At 43.2% G+C, this 21,604-nt stretch overlaps 1 protein-coding gene across 3 annotated transcripts in view; it reads right to left on the bottom strand.

The window, feature by feature from the left end:
• ATP8A2 (ATPase phospholipid transporting 8A2) overlaps positions 1-21,604 on the bottom strand; it is a 657,063-nt gene that overhangs the window by 123,425 nt on the left and 512,034 nt on the right. For all 3 annotated transcript variants that reach the window (XM_050937153.1, XM_050937152.1, XM_050937151.1), the window contains exons 31-33: positions 13,084-13,145; positions 12,694-12,750; positions 6,809-6,916 (exon numbers count right to left, since the gene is read on the bottom strand). In XM_050937153.1, coding sequence (XP_050793110.1) covers positions 6,809-6,916; positions 12,694-12,750; positions 13,084-13,145 — 227 coding nt within the window. The remainder of the gene's footprint in view (positions 1-6,808; positions 6,917-12,693; positions 12,751-13,083; positions 13,146-21,604) is intronic.

Below are 21,604 nucleotides of genomic sequence, written 5' to 3'. Positions count from 1 at the left end.
CATTATGTGCATATTTATTCAGATAATTTTACATTCACAATATGCCCTTTAAAAAAGATATTGCTGTCGCATTTTATTCATCTCTATTTTTTTGTTTTTGGCGCATCCTACAGCATGACAACATCAGAGAACTACAATGGCAGATTCGCTTATGAAAGTCATTCATGGATCACAAAAATAACTAAACCATTTCCTAAACAGATGTGTAAAAGAGGTATGCATACTTCATTACCCAACTTTAGTGTATCTGCTCAAAGCACAGGCCAAAACTCCAGAAAAAGAGTAAGTTCCAAAACCACATCAAGTGCAATGGAGACCCTTTCACATAATTATAAAAATAAACAAGATCAGAAGGCACTAGGACTTCAATCTGCAAGCAGAAGTCTGATTTCTGACTAACATTTGAATGAAGAGTTTCCACACATTGAAACATTGACATCACAGTGTAATGCGTGAGTGATTGTAGACAGACAAACCACAGCCAAAACAGCCAATTTTCTAACCAGCACCAAACTCTGTGGAAATGAGACACCAAAAGAACAACTGAAACTTCTGGGAAAAAAATTTAAAACTGAGGAAAGGAAAGCAAAAAGACCCACGAAAATAGGAAACTATACACTGAGTTGTAGATGTTGTCAACAGTTGTGTGAAAAATGAAAAGAGTAGTGATGTGAAGCATATTTAACACGACCATGGAAATACTGCAGATTATACTGCACTGAAAGCAGGTCTGCTCTTTTGTGCGGGTTCCTCTTTTCACAATCCATAACATGAACACAGATTCCCTCAAGCAGCCATGAGGTATACTTGGACTAGATTTTAGCCAGAGGACTGGTCACATGACCATTGGGTTCTTCTAAAACTTCACAGTCCTGGCCAGCCAAACCATTTTTTTTGGGGGGGGGACAAAAGTTAAGAGGACTGATGGAAGAGCTGGGGGTAGGTACGACACGCTCAGAGAACATGAACAGGAAAGGAAAAGAAGCTGCCTGGGGCCCTGGGCCAGAGCAAGTGGGGGGCCCATCCCCACTCCTTCTGCCTGTGGCCCCACCCTGTTCTACACCTTTCGCCTGCAGCCCTGCCCACAGACCCACCCCTTTCTGCCTCTTCCCCAGGGCCCACCCCTGTTCCACCCAGGGTCTGCCCCTATTTTGCCTCCCCCTACAACCTTTTTTGCTCCTTTCTGCCCCCCTACACACTGTGGTCCCAAGACTAGAGAAGTTCTGTCCCCCTGCCATGGCTCTGGGGTGCAGTGGGGAGCGAGAGCTCCTCCAGTTCCAAGGCCACAGCAGGAGTCTGGGTGCTGGGGCTTCCCCCGACCCACCCGCCCGGCGCTTCTGGAGAATGGGGTCGGGGGCTGCCACTGCCACCCCACGGTTTTTCCTGGGGACGGAGTCAGGCAGCTCGGGTGTGTGTGTGTGTGTGTGTTCTCCCATCCCATGGCTTCTGCCGGAGTCAGAGGCCACTGTGGGGGTTTCCCCCCATTCCACAGATTCTGCTGGGGATGGGGTTTGGGGCTGGTGGGGCTTCCCACACCTTGCCTGCCAGGTCCTGCTGCCAGAGAGTGGGGTCAGGGTGTGGGGGCTTCCCCTGCCTGGTGGCTGGGGCTCAGGGGTTCCACTGCCCAATGGCAGATTTTTTCCGGGGCCTCCCGGTTGGACTTAATTTCTCAGCACGGGCCCCATTGATCCAGTGGCTAATCTGCCACTGCTTAGAAAGCCAGGAAGCTGGCAACAGACAGGGGCTGCTGCTGGAAAAGGGTAGTCACTGCCTGGGAAATGGGAGGAGGGTTTGGAGCTGGTACCCCCTCCTCTAGGAAGGTACCAGAAGAGCAGGAAGCAGTCCAGGGAAGGAGAAGTGAGGCTGGAAGACTAAAGTCCAGAACTGCTGGGTTGAGGTTCTATGGACTGGAACCCAGAGAAGAGGGTGGGCACGGGTTCTCCTACCAGCACTGGCTCCTGAGGCAGTGAATAGGAAGACTGTCTGGAAGGGGAAAATGCTAAGTGACCTGGCCAGAGGACTGAGTCGTGAAGAGGAGGCTGTGGTTCCTGGACTGAGGTGGGGCTACAGACCGGAGAGACAGACTGAGTGATGACATGCAACTGGAGGAAGGGTGTTGACCTGATGAGCTAATCCCTGGAATGGCCAGGAGGAGGCGCCAGACCAGAGGTGAATGGAGCACCCCGTGTCAGACATTACCCTTAAACTCTTTCTGAAAGCACTACATATGAACCAAGAAGCTATCTGATAGACTGTCCTAGGACCGTACTCAACTCAGCCCAAGAAGTGTCCCACTGAAAGCAAAGTAGACAGCGCCAGGAAAGAGAATTAAAGCTTGCCATTGGCTATAAGAGCCAAAAATCATCTCACAAAATTCACGCAGAAAGTTCAGTGGAGTGGCCCTGATCTTTTGCTGTTTCCATTAACCAAATGTAGGGCTGATGGTTACAAAAAGTTATTTTGGTTAAGATATCAGTGAGTATCATCTTGACAAAAGAAAAGGTAAGGAGAAACTAAGAAGAGGCAAGAGAAGCATTAGAAGCTAGAAGCAGATTTACATACAAAAAATCGTGAAGGTACAGTGCCAACTCTGGCTCTTCCAACTGTTGGGAGGGCAAAAAGCCTCATATGTGGAAGACATTAGTAATGCTGATCTGCAATCAAAATATTGTGGTCAAAACAATACTTAAATCATAAGTCTGGAACATGACTGCATACAACATGTCACCCAGCAAAAAACCCAAAACAAAACCTCACCACCACTAAATGCCTAACACGTCAGACTAACCACAGCACAGGAATTTTTTATTTTATTTTATTTTTATTTTTTAAAGAAAAAACAAGACTAAAAATGGACAATGAATCATCTTTGAGTCTTCGGAACAAAATTAATGAGGCAAAGACCAACATAAAATGCTTATACAGAGGGGGGGAAAACAGGAACTGTCAAACTGGAAGAGATCAGTGGTATCCTGTCTCTACCAATGGCTAATTCCAGATGCTCCATAGAAAAGCATAAACCTCCCATACAAGACAACAACATGGGAAGAGAGGGTAGGGGGAATCTTCTTGAGCCCAGCTGGTATTCAGATTAAGACCTGAGGCTCAATATATTTTTATTCTAGTGAGTGCAACCACATATGTTATTCGAATTTACATATGGTCAAAGCCTGCCTTGACTTTGTGTCTGGCACTCAACGAGGAGAGGAGGACAAAAACAGTCCCCTGGCCCCAGAAACCCCATTTATGTGGCCCAGGTAAGGGGCACGCAGAATTGTAGCCCATCCCTATTCCTTTTACAGTACCATGCACCCCAAAAGGGGTAGGAAATAGGCAAAGCTATGGCCCTGCACCCTGATGCTCTGACCAACAGAGCTGGCTGCCCACACAGGGTAATTAGCTGCAGCTCAAAAAGGAGCTCAGCAGAAGACAAGCAGCCTCTCCTTGGGGTAGCAGTAACAGACATTTCCTAATGGCACCATCTCGTCCATATTATTTACATTATAATATACATATTTATATATTGATGTACAAAACTACTGGGTTCAATAATATCTTGAGGCAATGAGTTCCACATACTAATAGGGAGAAGGGATCACACTGGTGCCCAGTGTGTGCAGTATGCTCTGTTTGCAGAAATTTTCATTCAAAAAAGAGCTAGTCCAAACTGGCACATGTGCACAACTCAGACCACGCAGAGGCAAGGATTGTAGATCCCTTTCTTTCCTCAATACTCCTCCTATGCAAAAAACAACCAAACAAAACACCCAAAGAGGATCAAGAAACCAAGGGGACCAGGCTGAAGACATTCCTGTCAAAGATAATTTTAAAGCCTTCTGGAGGTGTAGACTTCAACTCCTACTTCTAGTACTGTTTAAGGAACGAATGCATGGGTTTAAAAAAAGACCATCAAAAAGCTACCAAAGATTTTCTACTTAATTTTCAGTGTGTCAAATCTCTTTTATTATTGTAAAATTTCCATTAAGTTACACTGGGATTTTATCACTGCTTTGTCTTATTAGCACTATGTTTAATTTGTTGTATTATGAAATGCATTAAGTGAAACAAAAGAAATATGCTGTCTCTGACAGTAGAGAATAACTCTTTTAATTCAGTAGTTACTTCCCTTTGCCCTGAAGGAAAAACCTGCATTTTTCCCCATCTAAAAATGCTCCAAACATAATGTACAAGAGAAAGAAATACTCACTCAATAGTTTAATAAACCCCAGCAAAAACAATACATCTTTTCAGATGCTAAAATATCTGAGACTCTCCATGCAGACATTTGGTGAATAGATGGAATAAAATGCTTTACACGTCATATTTTTGACTCACGATGGGATGTGCTGGTTGTTATAGACACTAAGCATTATAGTCGTAAGGAACTAAGTTGCTTTAAGTACTATAGTATTTTGTGTAGTAGAAGTGTTTAAAAGATTTTGAAAATTAGTTTATTTAAACAACTAGAAACACTCTAATGAAAGAGAGATTTAAAAACAAACTATAAACTCTTCACTGTCCCACTTTGCTTTTAACAAATCTTGATTACTTACAAGTGCAAAAAGGAAAAGAGATGGAATAAAGGAATATTTTACATAGCCTGGAAGAAGAGAGGCAATTCATTTTACAGACTGTAGCTTAGTATGGTCCCTGCTCATTTGACCATGGTTTGGTGTTGTGCGACAAATTATTTCTCGAGAGCTTCTGTGCAAGTTAATGGAAGTTCTACAGAAGCTTCCTCCATCTTGGGGATCTTCCATCATTTTCAAGGGGTAAACATTTTTTCTTTTTTCACCTCTCCTCCCCTCAAAGCATACAAACTAGCGAGCAAAAATATAACACTACAACACAGTGTTACTGTTTAAACTAATTTTTATGCTGAAACCATATATTATATTACATAAGACTCCCTTTACCCCAAAGGCTCTTGTACTTTTGCTAAGATGATGAACAACCCCATAATGTCTTCAATTGTGATTACTGATCCAGGAACAGCTATGCAAGTATTGGACTACATTAACGGTCTCACTCAATCACTCAGAACATAAATGTTGTGCTCTCCACAAGAATAAGTATTGTTTTACCCTCAGCAAGATATTAATGTCATATCTCAAGACATCATTTGTTCTGGAAAACCAAAGAGTATAAAATAACATGGCTTAAGTAGAAAAACATTTTCTAGAAAGTATTTAAGCAAAAATAAAATGCTATTTAACATCAGTTACTTTGCTCTGGGACCTGTGGGTTACATTGTGGTTAACATCCACTCCAGTCATGGTGCTTTTTTTGGGAGGTGGGTGTGGGGAGAAGAGGGGCTATTGAAATTAAAAAAAGTTCTAAAAAACACTGCATTCTGGAACTGAACTTTATAGTCTGAACCTTCTAATATGTGGGACTAGTTTACCTTGACAAGTGTGCATTAAAAATGCTGACACATTAATAGTGACATTAAGAGTCTGCTGCTATAGATTGCAAAACCGATTCATGGTTGGGTATGAGACCTAATCAAATTTCAGCCTAATTTATGGAAATGTGAATTAGAGTTGCTGATGCAAATGTGCACTGTGAAACAAACTGAGAACATTATGAAATACTATCAAAGGAATTTTGTGTTTGTCTCTGCCAGTCATATGATGGCGGATCCCATCCTGTCAGCTGTCATTCTCTCTCCTTGCTTTAGAAAGCTGTCCATGATAATCTACTAAAATCTCCATTATCCTCTGCTTTGTGCCACAATCTAATGAAATATTTATTAGACCAGAACCATGCTGAAGCAGAATGATGCCAGAATTACTACATCATAGGCTGCAATTCCCACTGTCTCTCGCAGACAAAAGGATGCCAACAACTATATGAAATTATGTGAAAAGTAACCTTACAAATAATTAATTAAGTTCATGGATGCTTTGTGTTTCTCATGTGCAGAAATGGCATTGTATAAAAATTAATTTACTTAGGTCCACTATTATAACCATTCTCATTTTGCCTTTTTCTCTTCTCTATAAACAAAAGCATCTTTAAAGGTAACTCTAAACTTGCTCTATCTTTTCCAGTAACTTACTGTGACCACACTGGAGTTTGCTTGGAATAGTATTTTATGGTATATTTGCTAGCCCCTCATTTCCAAGGAGTCTCCTATTCTAAATACTGTCATTGAAGGAGTTTGACAGGCTCACTATTCTCTCTGTTCACCATTGGTTGAAATAATGACAGGGTGAATTTCACCACCTGCAACAACTGATAATGAAGGAACAAATCCAGAACTCCACTAACATTGTCAGGGGACCTATAATGTATAAGCTTCCCTTCTATTTCTGACGATCCCATAAGTTGTTTTCAGGTACATTCTCTATTTTCTTTTAACAAGTTAGGAGAAGGAGTAGTAGAAAACTGAGAATACACAACCCAAAGTTTTAAAAATATCAAATTTTTGTCTGGCATTTTGTCAAACCTTTGTTACCAAGAAAATCTCCCAAAGCCATTATTAATGATGAGCTTAGGTCCATTTCCACCCAAATCAATGGGAAAACTCCATAGACTATCTACAGCACATACAGTGACTTACACTATGAACAGCTTTGAGAACCAAGCTAATTGGTTTTAATTACTGTTGTAAAACTTTAACACTTGCAGGGAGGTTTTAACTAAAGCTTAGGTGCACTCACTAAAGGCATGTCCTTTACAGGCACCATCCTGTTGCTGTATGAGCACTGCAGGTAATATTACTTTCCCAAGGCACTGAAGACAAAAGGCTGCAGTCAGAAAGCACACTCACCAATCCTTCCCATATCCAAGCATGAAAACTAACCTGTCCAAGCATGTCTGGTGCAATGGGAATGTTGGGCCAGATGGCAGAGTAGACTCCGAAGAACACCAACCAGAGCAGCATGCTTCCCCAAACGGCCAGGTGGCTAAACTGTAGAGGTGACAAAAGAGAACACAGTACAGCTCTCTTTCCACTCAGTAATGCTCACATTATTATTTTTCTCCTAGGAATCTTTTTCTGTCCAGATCACTGTCAGTCTCAACTCACAGCTGTCTACTGTAGTTGGTTTTAGGCCAGTGGCACAGACTGGTTTAAACAGCACAGACGGCTCCTCTCTTTAATCTTTTCTCCAGATACAGACAGCCTTTTCAGTCAGTCTATCTTACTTGCAACCTCAGAACCTCATCAGATTTTCCTTAGAACTCTGTGGTGCCCTCTGACTCCTGGTTCCCATTTTACTCAAACTGGGTTACGTGATGCAACAACGTGGACGTTTTCAAAGGTATGAGTTAGAGATCACACCCACAGAAATCCTATTATGCCATTGCATGTATGCATATAAGCCACGTGCAACACTAACATAGCCATTACTGGAAGAATCAAATACTGTGTTACACACAACAACTACAAGAATAATCACTATTATGTACTGATTATTTTTTAAATATGTGCTAGGTGATTTATGGATATGCAAGACAATCCATGCCCCGAAGAGTCTACAGTCTAAACAACTAAAAGGAATGGATGAGGGAAAAGGAAGCAACATAATACCAAAGTGATCAAGGGGATGTGCTGCATAAGTTGAATACAAACAATGTGATGTCATAAATGACTGTACATATACACTATTGCCAAAGGAGCATTTAAGAGACTTAAGATGGAAAGCTGAGTTTACCTTTAATACTGAGGAAGTGAATGCCACTTTACTGGGGCTCACACACACTGTCATGTGTTATTGCATTTCAAAAAAAGGAGAGAGTGTTATCTAGCAGATAGAGCAGGGGGACTATAAGCCAGGACACCAAGATTCTGCTCCTGAAACTGTCACTGATTTTTCTAGGTGGCAAATCACTTCATCTTTCAGTGCTGCAATTTACTCCTCTGTCAAACAAGTAAAATAATACTTGTTTTGCATGGGTACTGTAAGGCTTAATTAATGCTAGTAAAGTGCTTTGAGATCCTGGATAAAAAGCACGACAGATGCAGGGTATAGTTCTTAATAATAAATACATATTTTAAATGCTGATCACAGACATATATTGAACTTCCTGATTATGTGTTGAGAGAATTTTACTAATCCACATTCTGAAAGGAGAATGGTGATTATTCTGGAGTAAAATATGATGAACCATCAAGTCATTTAACAAGGTTCTATTGTATCAGTTTGTATTCTCATACATATGTATTTTGACAGCTTATAGGTGGTTAAAAAAAATTTAAAAAAAGTAAAAAATATTTACAATACATACCGGACCAGAATTTTTAAAGAAATAATTTAAATAGTAATAGTCTTAACTAAATGATAAGTGTTGTTAGTAGTAAGTGTATTAATGTTGCTTTATATAATGAATTTATTAATCCTCAAAACAGCCTGATGGGGTGATCTGGAAATATTAGTGCCTTAATTTTATAGATGGCAAAATATGAGGCAGAAAGCTGGAGTGATTTATTTGTGTAGACCATACTGCCTCCTGAAGGGGCTGCTTGTAAAAAAACAACTCATTTTATTTATTATTTAAAAAGTTTTTCTTACAGTTTTTAATGTTTATTTTATTTTAAATGAATGTAAATAATACAGGGGCAGCTTGTTTCTGTTGGAACTGTGAGGAACCTGCCAACATCTCACTATGGGCTCAATCTCACAAAGTGTTAGTGTCATCATCTCTCACTGACTTTATTTCTGATTGAGAAAAGCACTTAAAACACGCGCTTAGGTCCTTTCCTAAATAGGGATGGACTTAAGCACATACATAAGTGCTCTCCTGAATCAGAGACTTCTATGGTAGCTGAGGGCACTGAACACCTCCCAGCATTCAGTTCTTGTGGAGCTGTTGCTGGAATTCACATTTAAAGAAAAAAATACAATTACATGAGAAAACCCCCCCTGCAAAAAGTCATATTTTCAGAGCAGATTATTGCTCCCTCTGAGCTTCAGCAATTTCAAGCAATAAGCCAGAAGACCCAGCACTGTTCAGGTTGAAGTTTTTGCTAAAAGTTGCTAGAGTCACTAAGATGAAAAGTGACAAAAATAAGCAGAGGAAGACCCATAAGGACTTTTTTTTTGCTTTTTAATAGGTGTATTTATGTAGAATGAGGGTGAAAGAGCATCTTCCTCTCTCCTTGCTCCAACCCCATTGCCCCTCTCTGCAAACCCTTCACTAGATGTTTCTCTAATTCTACAACAGCTTTAAGCTCTTCAGCCTCACTTTCATTCTGCTGTGATGCTGCTCCTACTTCCATCTCTTCTCTCGTGTCCTCCCCAACTTTCTTCTTATGGTCATGTTAATCGCTTCTCCCAACACCTCATACGTGTCCTTTTCCAGCTTTCAGTCATGTGCCTTCTTTCATGATCCCTAGGCTTGGAACAGCCTCCTACTTCCTGTATGCCATGAGCCCTCCCTCTCCCGCTTGAAATCCCTCCTTAGACACTTAATTTGGGTTGTCTCACATTGTTGATTTCACACTAAAATGAACTGGCTGATTATTCTGATGTAACAGGTGTAAACCAGAAGTAACCACTGAAGGTGTAAAATCAATGTAAGTCAAAGGAAGATCAGGCCCATAGTGTCTCCAGTTTTCTCTTGCTGGTCTGTGTATCCTAGCTATCTTAATTAATTTGGAAGCTCTTCTGAGGCAGAGAGCTGAGCTACTAGAAGTGTTAGTTGTGAAGAGCCTGTTGTCGTGCTACATATAAACTATGTACAGCAGTAAGTCATTCTGAACTGTGTCTCTCTAAAGTTTTAGCTGTACATCCTGGAACGACCGTTGGTCAGATCACTCTCTCCACTCTGCTTACTGGATATGTCAGGATAAGAACTGCTGTGCATCTGTTTAGAGCTTTCAGTTATATCTATCACAGTCTCTCATATGGCCAAGTGTACCTCTCACTCTTGAGAATAAACCTGCATGTAACCAATCCACTCGATGATGGAGAAGAGGCTCTCAGTCATACATTTAATACTCTTCAAGTATTACGAACGTTCTCCATGCACTGATTCACTCAGCTGAAACAATAAGTGTTACCACCACACAGCCCCCAAGGAGAAGCAAATCACCACAGGGCCCAAGTCAGTGAGTGAGGAATTAGGAGGAACTTTTCTTTACATTATTTTTATATCAGAAAAACTCATGTGACTAATATATAAAAGAAAGGAGAAAAAAAACCAAGTCCTGCTGTCAGGGAAGATTTTTTGCACATGCTGACATTTTATTAATAAAATTCTAATATGAAAAAACCTAGGGATTTATTGACCAGTATAAGTGCCTTTTTGGCTAAATTCAGAAAGCAGTAGGGTCAGTAATGGGTGTCTTTTCAGTCACGTGGGGATAATTATTCAGGGAAAAGGGATAAGAACCATCAAATAATTCTGAATGCTACAGAATTTGAAGAGGCCCCATATGTCTAGGAAGCAGATTTGGATGCATCCACTTAGAGTGTGGGGGGGTTCATTTGTTTTTGATAAATGTTTTTACATTTTAAAATGGCACTGAACTACACATAAAAAAATCTATGCACAAACAGCAACAAAAATAGCACTTCTGTTATTCCATATTTTTTAGATGAGAGAATGAGGCACCACATTCAAAATAATAAAGTCAAATAAAATGATCCACTTTTTTATCTTCAAAATGTTGTACAAACATTAACTAACTAATCCTCATGACTCCTCTGTGAGGTATCTAAGTAAGTATTGTTACATTTTAAAGCTGGAGGAGCAGAGTCAGTGAGATTAAAGGACTTGGCCAAGTCCATTAAGGGAGTCAGTGGGATCCTGATGGGATATGAATGCAAGATCCCCTGGATCATGCCTGTGCTCAGAACACTAGACCACACCACTCCATTTTTACTAGTAATACCAGCGGGTTCAACCTTTATTGTTACTATGTAAATAAGAATAAATGATTTGTGAGGATCTTTATAGACATAATAGTCCCTGTTCCAAAGAGTCTGGTATAGTTAACATTTACAAAAAGAAAGTTATTAGCAGCTGAACCATATGTAGCTTGCAGAGTATACAATGGCCTACATTTTAAAGTGATTAGTGATTTTGGATGCCTTGATTCTTACATGCCCCACTTAAGACACCTCAAACTCCTAAAAGATGTCTCAAATTGGGTGCCTCAAAACTGAAGCACCCAAAAATCATTGGTCATTTTGGAAAATTTAGGCATTAATATTTCTGAAAAAATTCTGCTAAGAAGGCATCATGAGAGAAAATCATTGGCTTTCTGGGATGCCACTACCCTAGATTCTGCCACCAATGATATGTCTACCTATTGGACAGGAAGTAATAGCGAATCATTGCTGTGAATGACTCATGAATCTGAGGGTCAGAGAATATGTACAGTTTTCAATTATCCCCACATCTAATCAATTCTGTGGTTCAGAAAATGCAACAATACTTGGAAACACAAAGAGAGCACTAGTACATAAAAAACTCGGTGGACTTGAAAAATAAAGAATTGCCAAAAAACAAAAAGGATCTGGCACAAAGCCAGCTGAAATCGGTGGAGATCAAGCCCTAATTGCTTATTGGTTGCTGGACACCTTTTGTTTGGTACTGCATGTATTACTTCCAAAGTGGCTATGTAGTGGATCAGGTAATGGAAAAGATGTAGATTACAGGCCAAATTCACTGACTTTAAAGGAGTTACTCCAATGATGGCCATACTCAATACATTAATTTAGACTGTTTACAGAAGCCAGGCTAATAAAAATGTTTCTCTTTTCCCACTTCAAAGTTTTGATGCCACATCCTTGTCATTATATTATGCATAGGGCCCTATCAAATTCACGCTACATTTTGGTCAATTTCATGGCCATAGGATTTTTAAAATACAGCAGACCTTCGCTAGAACGCGCATCTTTATAGCGTGAATTCGGTTTTAGGCTACCATGCATGGATCCCAAATTTAACTACTTAATTGGAATCCACAGTAACACGGTCCCCGCTATAACGTGGTCCCCGCCTTAATGCGGGGCTGTGCATGGATCCAAAACCCCGCGTTCTAGCAGGGGTCTGGTGTAGTAAATTTCATGATTTCAGCTATTTAAATCTGAAATTTTAAGGTGTTGTAACTGTAGGGGTTATGGAGGGGTCACAAGGTTCTTTTGGGGGGTGGGGGGGGTTGTCGTACTGCTACCCTTACTTCTGCTCTGCTGCTGGCGGAGCGCTGTCTTCATAGCTGGATGCCCAGCCAACAGTCACTGCTCTCCGGCTGCTGAGCTCTGAAGGCAGAGCAGACATAAGGGTGGCAATACCACGACCCCCCCCAAAAATAACGTTGTGACTGCCCTGCAACTCCCTTTTGGGTGGATCCCCAATTCGAGAAATGCTGATCTCCCCCATGAAATCTGGTCTTTTATGTGCTGTTATCCTATACTATATAGATTTCATGGGGGGAGTCCAAATTTCACGGTCTGTGACACATATTTCACAGCCGTGAATTTGGTAGGGCCCTAATTATGCTCTGTCATCTGCAGTTATCCCCTAATACAAACATACTCTATGAAGTGAAAAGCAAGGAAAACAGTGATGTAACTCCAGATGAGATAGAATTGTAACCTAGATGAAAATACACCTACACTATCTCCACTTCAAATCTAAATACAAAAAATTGTAAATTTCTATATTAAAATATAAAACATATAATATGAAGAAAGATGTGGGCAAGAAAGATACCAAAAAAGACTGAGGACTACTTACTTTGGTCCATGCTGTGGTTTCTAAACCAGCTTTCAAACAAACAGTAACCACAACATACTGCGGAAAGAAAGAAATGGAGGAAATATATTATATTCAGCATGTATATCCCACACCTAGCTGTTTAACTTTCCCCCTTCTAATTTATACGCTGCCCATCCCCAAAGGCCTCTGGGCACCTAACAGAACTAAAAGCATAATTTTTACACAATATTGTTCAGTAAATTTCTGAAGGAGGGAATGAAAAAGAAAAAACAAAACATTTATATATATACACACACATGGTGTAATTCTAATCTCATTTATACACCTACTGATGTATCCCAGTGTCTGACCGGAAGCAACTCTACTATTCAGCAAAAAATTGCTAAGATATAAATGCTGAGAACTTACTGTATAAACGATGTTTCCAACAAATAAATAGTCTGGTCCTTGGCCATTTGTGAACACTGCATCTGAAAGAGAGATAAGAAAGCTTATCATATTTGATAATCAGTGTATCAATAAAATGGAATAAAAGGGGAGAATTTCAAAGAAAAGATTTTCAATAATGTGCTTGAAAAAATCTCTTCTGAATTTGTCTTTTGTAGAGTGCCTTTCACACTCTGTGTCTCTCAAAGTACTTTAAAAAAGCAGTATGTTAGAAATTGGTAATGCAGTGTTGTGTTTACATGCTCAGAAATAGCACTTCATATGCTCAGAAATAGCACAGTAACAAGGTTAGTTGTTAAAAACTGTTTTAGTGAGAGAATGAATGTTTGCCAGCCACTAACAAACAAATTGTCTAGAAGAGCTAAGGAATTTTCTGTGTCACTCTGTGCTGCATATTGACACGTCTAATATTTTTTTAAAATTGACATTCCTTCAAAGTAAATAGTTTTTAAACATAGAATGATTTGCAATGATTTTAACCAAATGAGGCTGGTAGTGGATACACGTAACGCTAAAACATCTTAATGGGTGTTAATGCATCAACTGGCTGGCATTCAGTCTTAGACACTCTTTCTCCTGGCAAAAAGTGTGCAGCAGGGTGTGAGTACAGGTTGATATATCATCTGAAAGTGCCAAGCTTGGCAATACTTCAAGTGTCCATTTAGTCATTCTTAGCACCTGCCAACTTAAAACAGAGGTCTATGAAAGAACACATGACAGCCACATGAATGCCAAATGGACTCATAATTATTGGAACCTTCAAGCATTACCCAAGCATGAGCCCCATTTATGTTTTCATAGGTTTCAAGATGTCTGCTTGAGAGGTATACAAGACTGGAGTTGGAACAGACCTATGATAAAACCTTGGGCCTGAGCCTATAAACGCTTATAGTCTTGGCATAGCGCTTATGACCTTGTGTGGTTTCACTTTTTGAATTTATGTGCAGGACTGGACTTCATATTAGCAAACTAGGATCATTTACTGACATGGCTTGTAGTCTTACATTGATCATGGATCTTCATTCAAGCAGAAGCAGCAGCTTTTTTCAGCTTTCTGACAGAGTTCTGCAGATACAGCTCTGTCCTGCTTGTCAATACCCTCAATTTTCAAACCTTCAACCTCTCCTGAGTAGGAGCTGTCAATCATGCTTACTTTAATTATTCCAAATTGTAGTTAGGTGGAGAAAACTTCATTAAAGGCAAAGGCCTGTTTTCACTTGTGAACTAAACAGTATCTGAATTTAGATTTTTGTAGGTAAAAATACATTTGCAATCACCTACTGTCCAATCAGTACAGTTACACTGACCACTCAGTTTGGATTTGCTGCTCAGTAATTACATGGAAGTGGTACTGGACACTGCTGCAAAATCCTACCTTAATGCCTCAAAGTGGCACAGCAGTGACCCTGACTTGTCTGACAGAGAGGATAGTGGAGTGTATTCTTCAGTAGGTTCAACCATGCTATTAAGGTGTCAGACTCCCAATCCAGGGAGAGGACAGCTGTCCTCCTTCTTGAGGTTGGGTGCTAGCTAAGTTGAGGAGATAAACACGCCACTGACAGCATAGCCAGTGGGTGGATGAAGAGATGGCTAAAACAACATGAGTAAATGGGTCCCAACTCCCTGTGCGCGCCTTGATCTGTTCTATGACAGTAGTCAGGAGTTCAGTCAATGAGAGGCTGTTAAGAATCTCAGGGGCAAGAAAAAGGACTGCCCTTTCCGTGTGCACCTGTAACTGCAGGACACTGATGAGAGGCAATTCGATCAACCATCTAATGGAGGAGAAGGCAAGGACAGCCTGCAGAAAATTGGTCTCTGCGAAACGCAATGAAGAAAGGAGATGGAAAAGAGGTGGAGAGAAAAAAATACCACCATGTTGGGAAAAGGAGAAGGTGCAAGAACCATTGGAGGAATCGGCTTCAACACCAACAAGGAATGATTTTCAAGAATTGTCTCCAGCAAGTTCAAGTCATCATGCATTGGAGTGCCACACCTCCAACTGAACAAGAACAGCACCCTCCAGATTATTCAGAATTATGCTCCCACAAGCACAAGCGAAGATGCCGATGTGGAAGAATTCTACCAGGAGCTCGAGGAAACCCTCGCTCAAAAATCCACATATATGATTGTGATGGGAGATTTCAGTGCACAAGTTGGAAGAGGGAAAGAAGGTGAAAAGTTAATTGGAAGGTATGGGGAAAGAAGGTGAAAAGTTAATTGGAAGGTATGGCACTGGCGAACAGAATCCATGAGAAGAATGAATGGCAACTCTGGTGGAGACTAAAGAAATATGCATTGGTAACACCTGGTTTAAGAAGAAGGCCAAGAAGTGAACATGAATCGTGCCCAATGCGAAGAACAAAACCAAGATTGACTATATTCTGATCAATAAGTGGCGCATTGTACAAGACATCTCAGTAGCAGCATCATTTAACACCAGTAGTGACTATCACTTGCTCAGAGCATGGCTCAACTTCAATGAAAAGGTGGAGGAGAAAGCACTACAGATGGCAAATCAGAGACAGCGGTCAAAAGTATCTGACAAGGCAATCTTGAAAGTGAACATTTCCAAAGAAGACTGGAATCTTATAGATAACGGAGATGAGGATTATAAAAACTTCACTGATAAATTGAGGCAATGCATGAAATTAGCCAAGAAAGGCTGAAAAGAGTGAAGGGAAGAATCTCAGAGGAAATGCGGAACTTGCTAGAGAAGCAGAGGAATATGAAGCAAAATGATGGCGACAAACTTAATTATTCCCTCCTCTGCAAGCTCATAAGACGACGACTAAAGGAGGACTTTGAGAAGTACCAAAATGAAAGAGACTCTTAAAAATGGCTGAAGATCACAGAAGCCTCAAAAAGTGCAAAAGGGAATTGACACTGTACAGGTCAACAGTAATGGTGTTGAAGACCAGGGACAGAAAACCAGTAATTGACAGAACAGAGACAGAAGTGGTCTGCAAAGATTTCTACACCAAGCCGTTCACATCTCAGATAAATGTCCCAGTAATCAACACTTCAACAGACCAACAAGCATGTACTCCCAGTCCTTGTCAGAGAAGTTCAACATGCAGTTCACAAAATGAAAGAAGGAAAAGCCCCAGGTAAAGATGGACTGACAATCGAAATAAGAGCTGGAGGCCAAGATCTCTGGGAAACCCTTGCTCAGAGGTTTAGCTGTTACTTGGAAATGAAGAAGATACCATCTAGCTGGAAGGAGTCCAACACCATTCTGCTGTACAAGAAGGGCAACCGTGAAGATCTAAACAACTATTGTTCAATATGCCTGCTCTCACATGTCTATAAGCTCCTCACCAACTCTCACAGAGTCTGGACAAGAAGCAGCCGAGAGAGCAGGCAGGCTTTTGAAGAAATTTCAGTACAATAGACCATATTTTCACTATAAACCAGCTATTGGAACGCTCAAGGGAACACAAAATCCCTTTATGTATTGCCTTCATCGACTATGAAAAAGCATTTGACAGTATAGAGATCAATGCAATGTTGAAAGCACATCGACACAAACTATATCAAACTATTAAAGGAAGCAAATTCTGACTGCACAACAGATATAACCTTGTTTGACACTCCCCTTCACATCCCAGTTAAGAAAGGTATGAAACAAGGAGACAGTTTCACTGAAACTCTTCACAGCCTGCTTAAAAATGGTAATGAGGCAGATAAATTGGAAGGGTGGAATCAAAATCAATGGAGAGCAGTTAAACCATCTCAGATTCACAGATGATATTGTGTTGATCGCCGAAAATACTATCAAACTACAGAAAATGCTGGAAGAACTCATCACAAAAAGCAGCCAAGTCAGACTGAAAATTAACCGCTCCAAAACGGAATGTATGTGGTCTGACACCTTACCAAAAGCCCAAATAACAGGCAAGGGAGAACAAATAGAAGAAGTTGAGCAATTAATCTATTTAGGCCAAGAAATTAACATGTAGCATGATCAGGAAGGAGAACTCTCGCAAAGAAAGAAAGCAGGCTGGTGCGCATTCAATTCTATCAAGGATGTACTCCAAGGAAAAATCAACAGGGCAACATGTGCCAGCCTCTTCAACGCAACAGTACTGCCAGCAGTGTTGTACGGCAGTGAAACACGGACACTGACGAAGACAGAGGAGCAGCAACTGTCTGTCATGGAGAGGGCAATGGAAAGAAGAATTCTGGGAATTTCAGTCTGTGACTGAGTTCCCAGTAAAGTGATCAGACAGCAGTGTGGAGTGCAGGATGTTGCTGAGAGCAAGCATAGTAAAAAGGGATGGGCCGGGCATATAGCAAGGCTCACTGACAATTGATGGACTGCAGCTGTTGCCAGGTGGTACCCACGGGAACTAAAACGACCACTTGACCGACCTCCAAATAGATGGGAAGATTTTATTGTGAAAAGACATGGCTGCACATGGAGAAGGCAGGCCAGGGTACAAGAACGGAAGATGTGTTGTGATCAGTGCAATCTATACGAGGGCTGAAGGACCTATTGATCAAGGTGAAGGTACTGGACAAATGATGGGAGTCAGAACTGTAACTGACTTTTCCCCCTCGGAATCCTTTAGTCTAGGCCTTGCCAGTTTGGCATCCCTGGCTGCTGATAGAGATAAAAGGTATTTACTGAAAGTGTGGTGCGATTTAAAACTGCTTCCTAGCCAGTATGGATGGGAGCTTGTTTGGTTTCTTTGCATAGGAATCTGTAATCACTTTATCTCTTCTGTTATTTCCAGTGCATCTTACCGATGCCAAGAGAGGCTTACTTTAGTGTCTGCTGTTTAGGTTTGTAGCGAAATTTGTCTATGTGTGGCCATATTGGTTGTCATGGATCCAATGTAATATGGCCTAGTCACTCTATAAAAATAGAAAATAAATGAACACAGACATCCTATCTCCTAGAACTGGAAAGGACCTTGAAAGGTGATTGAGTCCAACCCCCTGCTTTCACCAGCAGGACCAAGTAGTGATTTTGCCCCAGATCCTTAAGTGGCCCCCTCAAGGATTAAACTCACAACCCTGGGTTTAGCAGGCCAATGCTCAAACCACTGAGCTATCTCTCCCTCTTGACTCTGGGTATGTCTTCACTACCAGCCATATCAGCGGGTAGCAATCGATTTCTTGGGGATTGATATATTGCGTCTCATCTAGACGCGATATATCAATCCCCAAACACTCTGCTGTCGACTCCGGAACTCCAGCAATGCGAACGGCAGTAGCGGAGTCGACAGGGGGAGCCGCGGACGTCGATCCCGCGCTGTGAGGACGGTAGGTAATTCGATCTAAGATACTTCGACTTCAGCTACGTTATTCACGTAGCTGAAGTTGCGTATCTTAGATCGATCCCCTTCCCTAGTGTAGACCAGCCCTCTGACTATATACTTATAGTACAGTGCCAAGGGAAACACTTAAGTTCAGATATCTAAGTACTTTTCAATATAATTACTAGATTTTTAAAAAGATTCTAACATTACACTGCATTTCATTACCTCAATCTTTGGGAACTCAGTGGGCCTGCAAAGAAAGACTTTTCTGTTAATAAGAAAGAATCTGAAGATGTGCAGAAAACATCTATCTTTAGGGATATGCATTCACTGAACATATGCAGTCTTTATCCCAAGGAACTCAAGCGTGTAAAGAACATCCCAGTGTGAATGACACATTTTTGTCTGAAGCTTTAAAAACACTTTTTACTCCAACATAAAGAAAGTTGAAAACTTTATATTCGCCCCTCTTTGGAGAATAAAAGGAATTGTCTATACTCACATTTAGCATAATTTTTCAGAAATTAAATTATTAATATTGGAGAAGAATGAGCATCCTAATCTATTTCATTGGTTGACACCTAAAAGGGTACTTTAAGAGAATATTTATATTTAAGATAATAGTTAGGGACAGATCAAGAAGTTTAGGAAAAAAAATATAAACAAACAAAAGTTTCTTAATTGTAACTTCTGGACAGATCAACCTGAAAAAGAATTTAGAGATGAGCTGTTTATTTTAACCCAACATTTGAACTCACTGTTTGTTATGTATGATAAGATATGAGTAATCCTATTTCTTGAGTCAGGTGATAAGTAGACTGTAAGAGTTTGTCTTGCGCATGTATACTCCTGAGGGCATTCTGTGCCAAAAAATTAAAAATTCTGTGCACAATATTGCAAAATCTGCACAATTTATTTGTCAAATAAATGTGGAGGCTCCAGCATGGCATTGGTGAGCACAGGCCACTGGCTGCATGGAGGAGGGAGATCACTGTGCAGCTCCCTCCCACCTCCCAGGACATGGACTCAGTGGTGAGGCTGCATCCAACCCTGACACAGCGCAAGGACCAGGCCTGCCCCAGAAAAACCCCAGGGTCCTGCCCCTCTATGCCAGGTGCACCACATGTGGGCAGGCAGGCTCAGCAATGCAAGGTCTAAGTGTGGAGGGGCTTAGTGTGGGGAGATCCAGGTGTGAGTTGAGAGGGATCTGCGTAGGGCAATCTGAATGCAGGTGGCTAAGTAGGCGATCTGGGTGCAGGGGGGATCTGGATGCACAGGGCTTGTTGTGGGAATCTGGGTGCCACGGTAAAGGGAGTCACCAGGTGCAGGGGGAGTGGGGCTCATTGGGGGGGTTCTGGGTGCAGGGGGAGGGGATAAGGGTCGGTGGGAGGGTCTGGGTATGAGGGGCTCTGGATGCATAGGGGTTGGGCGGATGGGGTATCAATTCACTGTACAGTGCAGGGCCGCCCATTGGATTCAAGGGGCCTGGGGTCTTTGGTGGCAGGGGGTCCCCGCCGCTGAATTGCCGCCGAAGACCAGGCACTTCAGCGGTGGGTCCTGGGGTGGAAGGACTTCCCACCGCAGGTCTTTGGGGCACTTCGGCCGCAGGTCCTGGAGTGGAAGGACCCCCCCGCTGCCAAATTGCCACTGAAGACCTGGCACTTCGGTGGCTGGTCCCGGGGCGGAAGGACCCCGCCGCCACCGAATCGCCACCGAAGACCCGCAGCGAAAGAAGTTCCGGGGGCCCAGGCCCTGCAAGAGTCTTCCGGGAGCCCCGGAGCGAGTGAAGGTCCCCTCTCCAGGGATCCGAAAAACTCTCGTGGGGGCCCCTGTGGGGCCCGGGGCCTGGGGCAAATTGCCCCACTTACCCCCCGCCGGAAGGCCCTAGCACAGCGTCCCCTCCCCCTGCAGCTGAGGAGCAATGGGTGCAGGAAGCAGGGGGAGTAGGGTGACCAGACATCCCAATTTTATCGGGAGTGTCCCAATATTTGCTTGTTTATCCTGCAACCCGACCAATATTAGGTCAGGACACTGGACAAACAAGCAAAGGCTCCAGGGCCCAGAAGGGCTCGCGCCCTCCCCCGTCGCGACTCCGCTCCCTCCTTCCCCCATTGGATCTCTCCCCAAATCCCCGCCCCCATCCCCGCCCTTTAACTGCCCCATTGGCTCCCTCCCCAAATCCCCGCCTCTTGCCAAGCACGCCATGCCCAGGAGACGCAGGGGAGCGCGGGGTGGGGATGAGTGTGAGTCCGGCCTGGACCCGAGCAGGCAGGACTCAGGCGTGGTACCTGGAGGGGAGAGTAAGGGGGCGGCCGACGGGGCCAGGTGGCAGCTGTTCTCCCACCTGGGCAGTGGGACTTGGGAGCAGCCGCCGCTGCAGCTCCCACTGCCGCAGGGGGAGGAAGTGGCCAAGCACGTGGGGCTCTGTGGCTTTGGCGCCCGGACCCGAACCCCCCGAGCCCAGGCCTGCTGCGGGGATCCAGCAGCGCACATGCTGTGCCCAGCCCCTGGCCAGTCGTGTCTGGGCTGGCTGCCCAGCTAGTGAAATCCCGTGGTGGAGGCATCAGCAGCCCAGCCTCATTCGTTCCCCTGCGGGACCCAAGCGGGATGGGGGGGCTGGGGCCTGCTGCCCCCACTCCGGGGCCGCCCGCAGGATTGCACCAGCTAGGCAGCCAGCCCAGATGCGACTGGCCAGGGGCTGGGTGCGCGCAGTGTGCACGCTGGGTCCCCGCAGCAGGTCTGGGCTTGGGGGGTTCGTGGGCATCAGAGCAGCATCCACCGAGCTTGGCCAGCAGCCGTTTCCTCCCCCTGCGGCAGTGGAAGCTGCAGCAGTCTGCACCCGAGTCCTGATGCCCAGGTGGGGAGAACAGTCGCCGCCTGGCCCTGCGAGCCACCCCCTACTCTCCCTCCGGGTACTGTGTCCAAGTCCTGCCTGCTCGGGGCCAGGCCAGACTCACACTCACCCCGTCCCCGCGCTCCCCTGAGTCTCCTGGGCCTGCCTCCAACGCTTGCGGAAGAGGAATCGGGGGTGGGGAATTTTTTTTTTGCTCTGCTGCCATTTTTTCCCCCTCTGCCCTGCCCCGCCCCCCCTCATCCCGATATTTGACCTGGGTGATCTGGTCACCGCAGGGGGGAGGAGTTTGCAGAGCTTCCTACAGCCAGGGGAGAAATCTGGGGGTGGGTCTGACATGATCCCAGATGCTGTGTATGGGGAGAGG

The sequence above is a fragment of the Gopherus flavomarginatus genome, chromosome 1 (genome assembly GCF_025201925.1).
Source record: "Gopherus flavomarginatus isolate rGopFla2 chromosome 1, rGopFla2.mat.asm, whole genome shotgun sequence".
In the NCBI taxonomy this organism is placed as follows: Eukaryota; Metazoa; Chordata; order Testudines; family Testudinidae; genus Gopherus; species Gopherus flavomarginatus.
Note: the sequence above shows the minus strand (reverse complement) of the source record. Positions and strands in the feature narration are given on the sequence as shown.